Source organism: Eptesicus fuscus, chromosome 13, assembly GCF_027574615.1.
Source record: "Eptesicus fuscus isolate TK198812 chromosome 13, DD_ASM_mEF_20220401, whole genome shotgun sequence".
Classification (NCBI taxonomy): domain Eukaryota; kingdom Metazoa; phylum Chordata; class Mammalia; order Chiroptera; family Vespertilionidae; genus Eptesicus; species Eptesicus fuscus.
The window spans coordinates 18,290,855-18,304,119 of record NC_072485.1 but is presented as its reverse complement, the minus strand read 5'-3'; the positions used below and the strand labels follow the sequence as shown (position 1 = coordinate 18,304,119).

At 38.3% G+C, this 13,265-nt stretch overlaps 1 protein-coding gene across 1 annotated transcript in view; it reads left to right on the top strand.

The window, feature by feature from the left end:
• Nucleotides 1-13,265, top strand: part of CNTN5 (contactin 5) — a 465,423-nt gene that overhangs the window by 415,608 nt on the left and 36,550 nt on the right. The window contains exon 19 of the mRNA XM_028157040.2: nucleotides 9,078-9,187. Coding sequence (XP_028012841.2) covers nucleotides 9,078-9,187 — 110 coding nt within the window. The remainder of the gene's footprint in view (nucleotides 1-9,077; nucleotides 9,188-13,265) is intronic.

Below are 13,265 nucleotides of genomic sequence, written 5' to 3'. Positions count from 1 at the left end.
AAACAAGCTGCCTTATATTTGTCTAACATAGAGCCAGATTTTGAAGCAGAGGCAGAAAGTTTATCCTAGCATAAGAATGTATCCCAAGAAACTAGAAACACCAATCAGAAAGGATATACACACCCCTATGTTCATAGCAGCACAATTTACCATATCTGAGATTTGGAAACAGCCTCAGTGCCCATCAGCAGATGAGTGGATTTAAAAACTGTGGTACATCTACACAATGGAATACTACGCTGCTGTAGAAAGGAAGGAACTCCTACCATTTGCAACAGCATGGATGGACCTGGAGAGCATTATGCTAAGCGAAATAAGTCAGAGAAAGTTAAATATGCATACTTTCTTTCAAAGACACTGATCTCACTCATTTGTGGAATATAATGAACAAAATAAACTGATGAACAAAAACAGATCCAGAGACAGAGAAGCATCGATCAGACCGTCAAACCTCAGAGGGAAGGTAGGAGAGGGTGGGAGTAAGGGGAAGAGGTCAACCTAAGGACTTGTATGCATGCATATAAGCATAACCAATGGACACAGACACCAGAGGGGTAAGGGCATGAGAGGGGGTGGCAATGGGGGGGATAAGGACACATATGTAATACCTTAATCAATAAAGAATATATTTAAAAAAAAAGAATGACCAGGAAAGTGAAGAACCAAGTAATAACAAGGAATTATAGATGTTCCAATGACGTACCCATGCACTTAACATCTCAAATGTCTGATGTGTTTCAGCTAGAGCTGGTGGACCATATTAGTTATACTAACTCTTACAACCAAATATGAGGTAGAAATCTCAAGCCTCAATCTACTCTTCAGGAAACTGAGGCTCAGAGAGGTTAAGTAACATGCTCAAATTGATACCAGGAAGTGACAGAGTTGTAAGTGACTGTAGTTAAGTGGCAGACCCGGGATTTGAACCTAAGTGTGTATAACTCCAAAGCTCATACTTTTAACCACTACCCTATACTATATCATCAGGAATGTATATAATATTTTATTAATGTATTATGTTATTACATATAATAACATTTTGTATTATGTTACACCAAAAATCTATTTTGAACTACATGTTTTATTCAGGAAGTGCTTACTCTTGTTGCCTTAAAATTTCTTTAACCTAATTACCGAGCACATAGCCCCAAAGGTTACATGAGATGAATTTGAGGCGTTAGTGCACATGTTTCGTATGTTAACACCAGTGGTGCCTTTAAGAAATCCAGATTTGTACTTTCCTTGTCAACTTTTGCTTTGAAATGAAATTATAGCAGCTACCATGGTTTGTTAATACTGTGTTTCCTTACACTTGGAATGGTTTGCCTTTGGGGATTTCTCTTTCAAGCTAGATAGGAAATATGCATACTTTCTTTCAAAGACACTGAGGTTGTTACTGTAACATTTCATAGTAACACTTCATTTATTTTGGTAGACTGAAATATGAAAAATATCAGCAAATTAAATCTGGATAGAGTCTGCCTTTGTTCTGACAACAAAATTCAAACATGTATTTGGCACTTGTTCACTAATTAAATTTACTAATTTGGAACTTTGTGTGTAAATATGAGTAAAGTTTTTAGCATCATTAAATCATGTCAACTAAGAAAGGCAGTACAATGGAAAGGTAGAGCAGGTACCTAGAGTCAGCAAAGCCTGGGTTCAGTCTGCTCACACTAACTGTGTGTCCCGGGCAGTTTACCCATCTCTCTGACCCTTACCTTCCTCCAGGTAAAATATCAAAGTTTTGCCCTAACCTGTTTGGCTCAGTGGATAGAGCATCAGCCTGCTGACTGAAGGGTCCCAGGTTCGATTCCCATCAAGGGCATGTACCTTGGTTGCGGGCACATCCCCAGTAGGGGGCATGCAGGAGGCAGCTGATCAATGTTTCTCTCTCATCAATGTTTCTAACTCTCTATCCCTCTCCCTTCTTCTCTGTAAAAAAAATCAATAAAATATATATTTTTTAAATCTAAGTTTTGAACTGGAACATCTCTGGAAGCCATTATAAATTTAAAACTGAAATTTTGTCAACTTATTCTACATCCTAAAATACTCGTTTCAATTTTAATTTTCCCCAGATAACAATAGGCCCACTTTTGTTATGTACTAAAAAGAAGGAAATCAACACCCTTTTTAAAACACTTGGCAAATTGCTTTACATGAAGAGGCGAAAAGGTTTTCCAGATTGAGCCGTTTTTAAAAAGTCAAGGCCTGTAATAAACGTATAAAATAATATTGGACTCATGCCAGTGCAGATGCCTCCCTCTACCTATGGACGTTTGTACAGATTCACAGCATACCTTCATCATCATAGTCTTGCCCAAGCCCAACTGCTCTGATGGAGACTGTATTTCCCCATAAGACAAATTCTGCATGTTTGTTCTTTCATTAACCTAGTTCACCTGTTTATCACCCTAAAATCCCTCTGTATTTATATACAGAACTAAAGGCACGGTGTACGAAATTCGTGCAAGGGGGGGGGGATGTCCCTCAGCCCAGCCTGCACCCTCTCCTATCTGGGACCCCTCAAGGGATATCTGACTGCCCGTTTAGGCCCAATCCTGGTGGCTCGGGCCTAAACGGGCAGTTGGACATCCCTCTCACAATCCAGGACTGCTGGCTCCCAACTGCTCACCTGCCTGCCTGCCTGACTGACTGCCCCTAACCGCTTCTGCCTGCCAGCCTGATCACCCCCTAACCACTCCCCTCCCAGCCCGATTGATGCCTAACTGTCCTCCCCTGTAGGCCTGGTCACTCCCAACTGCCCTCCCTGCTGGCCTGGTAACCCCTAACTGTCCTCCCCTGCCAGCCAGGTCACCCCTAACTGTCCAGCTTAGTCGCCCCTAACTGCCCTCCCCTGCTGGCCTGGTCACCCCTAACTGCTCTCCCCTGCTGTCCTGGTCCCCCCCAACTGCCCTCCCCTGCAGGCCTGGTCACCCCCAACTGCCCTCTCTTGCTGACCTGATCTCCCACAACTACCCTCCCCTGTGGGCCATCTTGTGGTGGCCACCTTATGTCCACATGGGGGTGGCCATCTTTGACCACATGAAGGTGGCCATCTTGTGTGTTGGAGTGATGGTCAATTTGCATATTGCCTCTTTATTATATAGGATAAGAGGAGTGAGATGGCTCTCTAGTTCTGTTTATGGGCATAGTTCTCCCTATTCATATCAGAAATACCCAACACCTGCCTAGAGTTGACAGCAAATCAGGAGGAAAACATGTCCTAGATGCTGAATCAGATGCAGCTAACAGAATTAGTGTTGATGGGAGGGAACCACAGAACACAAGGACTACAAGACAGTACTAGTTATCTACCCATTTCCCACTGGCACATGGATGACATCTCACTGCAGAACACACTTCCACAGGGGCTGATGTGCATTCCCTATACCCCCATCCTTTCCTTTTCCTCTCAAGAAAGCCTATTGAAATGCAAGTAAGAATTAATTATTGCAGTGAAAACCTTGAATGTGATCTGTTATTAAAAGAACTAATCATTTATACATATTGATATTTGGTAAATCCCTTGGGAAATGCCTTGACTCATGACACTGAGGTTAGTTGTTGCCCTAGAGTTGTCAGAAAGCTCCATGGTTTCTGCAATAGAAGTAACCCTGAATTGCTCCATCAGTGCCAAGCAGCATCTGACATCACTTCCATGCACCCTGCACATCTATTGATTACCTATACTCTTTAAATCAAGCAAGACTTACATGCACACTAATCCTGACTTGACTTCCGATACAAGGGTATGGCATAATCCTATACAATACCTTCATTTTGGAAACAATTCAAATGTTTTTAAAGACGAGCAAAGTTTCAACAGAAGTGATATTAAAAAAGTATGGTGGAAGTGATAAAAGTGATTTTTTTTCTAGATAAAAAATCAGATTGACTTTTATTTCTATATTTCTAGACATACTTATTTGTCAAACTTACACCCATTTTCCATTTAATTCTTATTATCATAGCTTTGGAAAATGGAGATAACCTGAGCATTCAATTATATCTAACAGAAAAATGTGGGGAAAAATCAATATAGATTAATTATAGATTGAAATATTTGTTTATTTGTGATGAACTTTAGCCTTTTCTACTGTTGTGTTGTATTGTGTGTGTGGGGGGGGTTGTTGTTGTTGTGATGTATTTTTGTTTTTTGCTTTTTGTCTTGTTTGTAAAATATGTGCTGCTTTTATTTTTATTAAAACCAAAAAACCTCTCCTCATCTTCATAAAATCATATGCAATTATCTCCTTGCAAATGGAGCTACCACAGCTCAAATTAAAACCCAACATTCATGAGGTGTTATTCCCCCAATCAGTTTTTAGCTGAAACTGAGCTCAGTGGGATTTATGTGAACTTGAAAATTAATAAATTGGCATATTCATTGTAAAATACAAGAAATAATTTCCTGTCTTTGCCAGATGATCCATTTGGATTAGTGCCTGTAAAAGTTCAACTACAGCTGTCTTCACTGAATTTTTAAATAATGAAACCATAACCCTTCTCCCAAGGAGTTTATTAAACCCTCCTTTGATTAATGCTGTTACCCACTGCTCCTGGGAAGTCAGATGTATAATCGATATTACAAGCACAGCCCCGCATATTACTTGGAGAAGTCCTGCTGCCAGGTCACTTAATACAAATGTATCATCTAAATTCATGAACATGGTAATGCTGTTGCAAATTTTCAATCTAACAGAAACTGAAATCTATCAATCAGTCTGTCCATTTCCTATGCCAAGATTGGAGTGAAGTTAAGCATCCCCTCATTATAATATCAGAGAGAGAGAGAGAGAGAGAGCGCTTTTCAAGTCTTTGAGTCTATTAAATATAACACAAGTAAGATCTCAGAAATAGATTCTTGAATTTTCATCAAATTACCTGAGTATAATAGAAGTGAGAGTGGCAGGAAACATCCTGTGGTTTACAGATCAGGAGAGTTTTGGAGATGCGTGAATGTGACAGGATCTATGAGGAGCAGTGCAGCTATGATTCTAATTTATCAAAAATTCCATAAAAGATTTTAAAAATTTATAGTAAACTCGTGGCAGGTTAAATAGGAAATGTGGGGGTCTAGGTAGCTTCTGGAAAAACTTATAGAGCCCAGGTGGGGATCCCAACATCAATAGTCCTGAGGGAAGTCAGCAGTTGAAGGGCAAGGAGAAGAGAGAGCAATAACAAAGGGTGTGTATCACACAGACACATACACAGAAGCAGAATAGCATAGTGCTTAGCCCTAACTGCCTTGTTCAAAACCTCTCTCCCCACTCTTGCAGCTGTGTGACCTTGGGCAAGTTGCTTATCCTCTCTGCCCCTCAATTTCCTCATCTGAAAAGAGTGACAGTAGGGTTGTTAGAGGATCAATTAATACATATGAGAAATATGAATAGGACTTGACACATGTCAAATGCTCAAAAATTGGCATTATTACCTTTGTTTTTACTCCTTATCTATTTTGTTTGTTCTTTTTTAAAATATATTTTTATTGATTTCAGAGAGGAAGGGAGAGGGAGAGGAGAGGGAGAGGGAGAGGGAGAGGGAGAGGGAGAGGGAGAGGGAGAGGGAGAAGGAGAGGGAGAGGGATAGGGAGAGGGAGAGGGAGAAGGAGAGGGAGAGGGAGAGGGAGAGGGAGAGGAAGAGAGAGATAGAAACATCAATGATGAGAGAAAATCATTGACCTGTTGCCTCCTGCATGCCCCACACTGGGGATCGAGCTCACAACCTGGGCATGTGCCCCAACTGGAAATCAAACCACTCAACCACTGAGCCATGCTTTATTTTTAATTTTATTCCATTCATTACTCTGTCCGTTATTTAGAGGTAATTGGGCAACAAGATAGTGAACTATAAATGTTTCCTATACGCTCTCTCTCTATGCCCCAAACTGACTAGAGATGGAGAATGAGCCAGCCACTTCCTTGGTGCCCATTTTATAACAGAGGAAAGAACTCTTGAGACACGAGTTCTAGTTGGGACGCGTGCAGAGCTGGAAGCAGCATTTAGGCATGTCACATTTTCCCTCTGCAAAATGAGGACATGGGTTTAAAACGTAGGTTTATAATACCAAAGCCTATAGAGGCCAGGTAAGAAATAGAAATAAGCGAAGTATTCTCAGTGTGATAAAATAGGGACTAGTAGGGACTCTACGGAAAGAATGTGCCCTGACTAATGGGGTCAGCTGCTAATCCTCATCTACCAACACCCAAGTATTCAGGATTGATATTACCCTTTTTTCCCCCCAAAGGAGCCAGTTTTTATTTTTATATGAAATGTTAGAATAAATTAATTTAATACATTATTTAGGCAAACAAAAGATGACTGGAGACCAACTGCCCATACATTGTGAGCTTTGATCCAAGTGTCTCCGGAAAATTCTTTCTAGTTGTTACCTTCCATCACTCAGGGACAATGGGATACCCAAATAGCTAGTTCCAATCCAACCCAGATATACTGTGACCCAGTCATTTACTCCTGCCTACAGACAAACTTTATTGTTAGAGCTTGAAATGATTAATTGATTGATTTATAATTTAACTTTATTGTTGAAGGCATGACAGGTGTCTCCTTTTTCTTCCCATTGACTCCCTCCAGCCCGCTCCAGCCCCTCCCAGGCCTTCACTGCAGTATTACAGACAAACTTTTTGATTCACACAATATTCACTTGGCTATAAATGACACATACTGAAACCCTTGGAAGTAAACTGACTGAGATTATTATTTTACTTGCTGAAATTTCAAGTTTAGTATTATTTTGGTGTAATATGCATATCTACTTCTGATATTATTTACAACTAGAAGGTGAAACAAATGAAAAAAATGACTTCAGTTCTTGATTTATTTGCTCTTATTTAATTAGATGCAACTATAATGTTTAGCCTGCAAGAATGCAAATGTGAAATGTCAGCTTGGGTTTGACCCTGAGAGCTTATAAATAAAAATCAGGATGCTTGTTTGAGAAATAGGTTTCTGAATATTTATCTTTTTTTAACTTTTCTTATTTTTTACTCTTTTAAAACTTTCTTATGTCTGAGAAATAGTTAAATTTGTATAGTGCTACAGAAAGCTGACAGAGAAATACTTTCTTTTTCTAGACTTGGAAAGAGATATAAAAGCTGCCACCTAACCACATATTTTGTACTTCTGAAATTATTTATCCCCCTGCAATCTCCTTTGACAAAGATGTAATTGCTTCAATAATATAAAAGCTGAAATGAGGCATTTGGCATACAAATCTCTGCAATGCATTCATTTAAAAGATAAGCAAAACTGCTTCCAAATAGCCAATTTACCCTGAGTGGCTGTCTTTGAAATCCTTAGATCATATCCTAACTCCTGGAGATCAGGGTGTACACATCTTAAGAACATGAGCATTTCCTTTCCTTTCCTTGCAAAATCAAGAATCTTACTTCTGTTAAATAGCAATGAAAAAGATGTTTGCAAGCCTGCCTACCTGAATTTTAGAATAAAATAGTAGAAGCTTTCCCAAAATTTTTTTTAAAAATCAGGTAAATGCACTAATAACAGGCAGCTGCAAAGTGAGATGAGGGAAACCACTAGCAAAAGTAAATAATAAAATATATTCAAAGAGGGACAGAATGAGAAATTAAAGTGTATACCATGACAGGAATTTAATTCAGCTTCCATGTAAAGGTGAATGTGACTTCACCACAGCGCTTTGAATTAACACAATCATAGCATGTCATCTTAATGAATGCTTTACCAAAAGAAAATCATTTTCTGGGCAAACATGTACCTTTGAAAATCTTCTGTGGACTCCTTTTACAATAACAAAGGCAGATGTTTGATTGATGTTTCTCAATGAATGCTACACATGGGCTCTCCAAATAGATGTGTGACCACCTTCCATTAACAAAGGGAAAATCTCAAAAAAAAATGGTTGGAATTCTTTCTATATTTCTCATAATGACTTTTAAAATTTTTATTTAGAATTCTGTCTTTGGCATATGGTTACCTAAATCTAAAACCAACAAACAAACAACAACAACAAAAACATTTCAACAGAGTAATCTGAGCTCTTACTAGTGATATGGAGTTAATATTAAAGTCTCTACAATTTTTAAGGGATAGTTTTTTTAAAAAATCAAATTTGTACAGAACTGTTTGAACTAATGTATAGCCTTTACTCTGTCATTTTGTTGAATATGTGTTTGTGACATAGTATTTATGATTCTGCAGTGTCAAAGCTGAAAATATTTTTTTCCTCACATCAAGTGCAACCTCCAAGTGCTGCTCTTGATGGATGCCAATCAGACATGGTGCATTTGAAAAAAATAGTGAGAAAGGTCGCTGAGCATAGCCACAGCCTGCAGACGTTCAGGGACTTTTCCTTTTCGTTCTTCAGTTGTCTTAAAAGTCAACGCATGCCTTTTAAATACCATGATTCATAACATATTCCTTATCCAATCATGGAAATGTGGTTTTGTGGTTGGAACAACAAAAACAACTCATGTAATTTAGACTCTTTGTGCCTGCAAAGGCTAAAAAGCTAAAATAATAGTAAGTGGTATTTTGTGAATGAATATTTTAAGTACCAAGGACTGTGCTCAATATTTTGTATGTGTTATTCCAATTAAAACTAATCTAAAAAATCTCTCGGCTAAGTACTCTTATTATGCCCACATTGCAAAGGAACTGGGCTTAGGAACAGGTGAAGCTACTTGCCTAAAGGGAAATAAATATATAATGTTTTTGAATGCAAACAGCACAGGGGGGAAAAAAAGCCAATCGTGACTCCTAGTTCTTTCTTTTGATCATTATGGTAGATGGCAGGCAATTTAAGTCAAACAATTTAACTTCTTCAGAAATGTCCTAGTTAATCCAAGGATAAAGATCTTCTCTGCTCGTCTTCCTAGATTTGTCATTTCTTGTTGGTAAGGTTTGATGAGAACTGACCAAAGTGTAGAAATCCAAAAAGATGGTCTTTTTACCTTGTGTTTTTCGGAACTACCATAGTACTTCATTGCAAAAAGACGGTGGGAAAAGTAACACCTTTGATAGATATAACTTGCTTCCATTGTGGTTTATTATTTCCGCTTTCCTTCATGCAGAACCCAGTGCCGCTCCCACGGATGTCAAAGCTACAAGTGTGTCCATGTCAGAGATTCTTATTGCATGGAAACATATGAAAGAGAGTTTAGGAAGACCACAGGGATTTGAGGTATGAACAGAATTATTGAAAATAAGCCTTGTTATTTCTGTTGGCATTGTATTCTCCTAAAGAGCTGGTTTGGTGACATTTTAACAGAATTACATTCCTTTGAAATTTTTCTTTGTGGCAAAGAAAGTAAGAAGTATACTACTTTATGGACATCTATTATGTTGCTCATTAGCTGGCGTATTTTTTAGTACGTTTCCATGGCACCATGCAAAGATTAAAAAAAAAAGAGACAGATGAAAATAGACCTATTTCAATAGCTACAGGTGGCTACTTACTGTTATCCAATTTATTGGTTGTTAAAAATTTTTGTGTATTTTTCTCTAATAATTAAATGTATAAAACAAGTCTTTCTACTATATCATCCTTGGCAAATCTTACCCCCTACTGCTAACTCCTCATATTTGCTTGGAGCTTTGTGATCTGTACTTTTTTACTGAAATGACTTTTCATTCCTTAAATTTTTCTATTTTAAAACACAGTTATGTCAGCCTTATAAGGGTGAACATTTTATAACAATTCATCAACTTAATGAAATGTTAGCCTCCAGGAGTGTGGGCAGTCTGTGAACTTGTGGGCAGTCTGTGAACTTGAATATTCCACAAAAACAAGATCCCTATTCCTCACGTAGCTCTTATTCTTGCCTTCACCAGTCATTGATAGGAAAAGACAAAAAAGAATTAGCATCCAACCCAAGACCTCAGTTGCCTTTAAACTTTTTATTTTATTTTTTTTGCTGTTTTAACCCCACTAAGAGAAAATCATCTTGATTTCTCAAAAATCATCAAGTATAGAACTTGTACACCAACACAAGCTTTTCCTTATTCTATTTGAGTTTTTAAATAATGTCTGAGAACTATTTGATTAATATACAGCTAGCATTAGAAAATGATTACTGTGATAAAGAATTTTTTTACAATATTTCTAGGTTACAGCAAGGACCGTGTATAAGGGCACATTACCTATACAAAAATCATGGATTTTTCTCTTCGGTCTTGCTTCAATTCATTATTTGGTGATAGATAATTTAGCATTTATCTTATCAGGATTGCACGTTTATTTTATTAAAATCACTCTTTCCCCTATCCATGCTTCAGGGACCATGTCTGATCACCAGGACGGGTAGTACTTGGTTCATGGCACCTACAATATGTATTTGTTGAGTGAATGAATATCTGTGCTTCACAATCATCCTCTTTTAATACCAATAGAGAAGATATTGGGGTGCTCTTCCCAGCTCCCCTTCACTGGGCACTGCACCATCCCCCAGCTGCTGTGAGAGCCGGCTAATGTTTCTCAGCTTCTCTCCGGAGAATTGCCCTCTACCGAGGGGCACTGTCTTACCTGGAAAGTCACCTTCCCTACAAACGGGCAACCCAACCCAAGGCCAATGGCTGACTCTGACTGACGCTGGTCCCTTCCTCAAGGAGGAAACAAATTTATGATGCAGTTTATAATTCAGAGCGTTGCTGTGTGCATCCGACCAGGGCTAGATTACCTGGGACCACACTCTTGCTCAGCTCCCTCTTCTTTCACATTCTCCTTTCCTCCCTTCCTTACAGTCTACCTGTAGGCACTCTCACAATAAATCAAATGCACTCAAATCTCTGTCTCAAGCTCTGCTTCTAAGGAAACCAACCTAAAACGACTCTGTAAATATAGATCCACCTAGATCCCTCAGTCGGAGCCTCTGGTGTGCACACTTTTAGAAAGCCACCGAGTGTATTCTGGTGTGCAGAAGAATGAGGATCCAGTCTCCTTTATGTCAAAGGGGTGGTCCCCTCACACAGCCAGTCCCCCTCAACCTTTTTGCTGCCTGCCCTCAGAGCATGACATGCACATTCCCACCATGATTTACCTGTAATAACAGCGTTCTGTGAGGTCCTGCAAAGATCACATATGATTTAGATTTGTGCACAATTCTTCTCTTCCTGAAACATAAGCCATTCATTTATTAATTCAACAAATATGACCTAAACGCTAGAAATAAAACAATGAACAAAAAAAAATAAAGTCTCTGTTCTTGTGGAGCTTATATTGTAGGAGGTAGGGCAAGCAATAAACAAGCTAACAAATAAGTGTGTGACATAATATCAAGTGATGATAAATTCTGTATAGAAAATAAAACTGGACACGAAGGTAGAGAGTGAAAGAGTCAGCTATTTTTAGAGGTTTGAGAAGTCACCCTTTCTGAGGTTTTGACATTTGAGTAGAAACATGACCAAATGAGAGAGAGAGAGCAGCAGAGAGGGCAGCAAACTCAAAGGCTCTGAAGTCAGAGCATGCTGGCCTTGTTCAAAGAACAGGAAAGAAGAGATTCCAGTGAGATAGCAGTGAACAATAGGGAGGTTGGTAGCATAGTGATGGAGAAATCTCCAGGACAAAACCAGGTTACACAGGGTCTTGTGAACTGCAAAAAAAGGAGTTCAGATTTTATCCTAATTATGAGGAGAGGCCATTAAAGGATGTTAAAGAGTCAAGTCAGGATATGACATTTAAAAGCCTTTTTTGGTCTAGAGAGTAGAGAATAGACTTCAGAGAGGACCTCAGGGGAACAGCGAAGGCAGTTGGTAGAACCTAGGTAACAATGAGGTTGCTTTCGACTAGAACCGTAGCAGTGGAGTTGATGAGAAATCTATTTTGAATTGGAGGTATAACAGGATCTGATAATAAATTGGAGGGGGAGCATTACCAAAGATAATTCCAGAGATTTTCAACCCAAGAAAGTGAGTGAATGACATATCCATTACATATATGAGAAATAGAGAAGAACACATTTTTCAGAGGAAAAAAAAATCAAGGATTCTGTTTAGATGTGTTAAACTTTATAAGCCTTTTTATTTCCAAAAATAGTTGTCAAGTGGGTTTTGCGTTAAGAAAAAGGTTAGAGTTAGAGCTGTAGCTCTGAGGAATCATCAGTGTACAGATGGTTTTTATGCATGTGCTGGCTGAGATTGCCGGGTGCTGATAGGAATGTCTGAGAATTGACCCTCTGGTGCCTCACCATTTGAGACTCAGGAAAGAAAAGGATCTGGCCAAAGAAATCAAGGGAGACACTGAAGAAATTCAGAAGCCAAAAGAGGAATTTTAAGATGGAGTGATCTGAGTCAAATGCTGCTGGGAAACTCAGAAAGATGATGCTTCTAAGATTCCCAGCGGGTATGGCACGCAGAGACCCTGCTGACCTTGGTGGTCTCACCATGACTTACCTGTAATAACAGCTTTCTGTCAGGTTTCATGGAATGCTGATGATCAAGGCTTGACTGGAGGTCAGGATCAAGATCATTCAAAAGTAGCACTCAGAAGTGTCAGAGCACAATGTTTGTGCTAAGCCTATTTCATTCAAAATGACAAATTATCACAGGCAAAAATGAAATATTTCTAAGAATCAAACATTAATAGGAAATGAATCAAATTCTAGAATAATCATCACAATGACCACATTTTTTTAAGTTAAAATAAATCAACTCAAATTCTGACAACTATTTTTACATATGTAAACAACATAAAATCCAAAGGCACAGGAACATTTATGCAATTTTATAGTGCATTATAAATTGTAGTTTTAAAAATATGGCACATTGTTACCAAAGAAATCAAAATCTTGTTAATGGGGAAATTAAATGTATACTTTTTATAATCAGAAAATAATTAAAATTTCATATACTGCAGTGGCCAACTATGACATTAACTATTATTTTAAGTAGAATATAACCAGCAGGGATGATTGTTTATTGAGACTATCTCGTAACTGTATAGTTGCATGTAGATTTAAAAATAAGTGTGATGTAAGTAAAACTTATCAGCATCATCCCTGTCCTCTATGTTCTGCATTCTTCATCCCTTTAAGGAGAACTCTACCTCTGCTCTTCACCTTACCTACCCTGGAACTTAGAGCTTTCATCATATTATTATTTTTTTCTTTTATCAGTTTTCTTTTCTCTTAGTAAATGATCTCCCCAACTAAATATTACTAAAAAGTAGTAACGCCCTAAAGCTTAATATTTCATCTCACCATCATCTTTCTCCTCTATTCTATCCCAGCCACAATCTTAGCTCCTAGCTGTATTTACTAATGGTA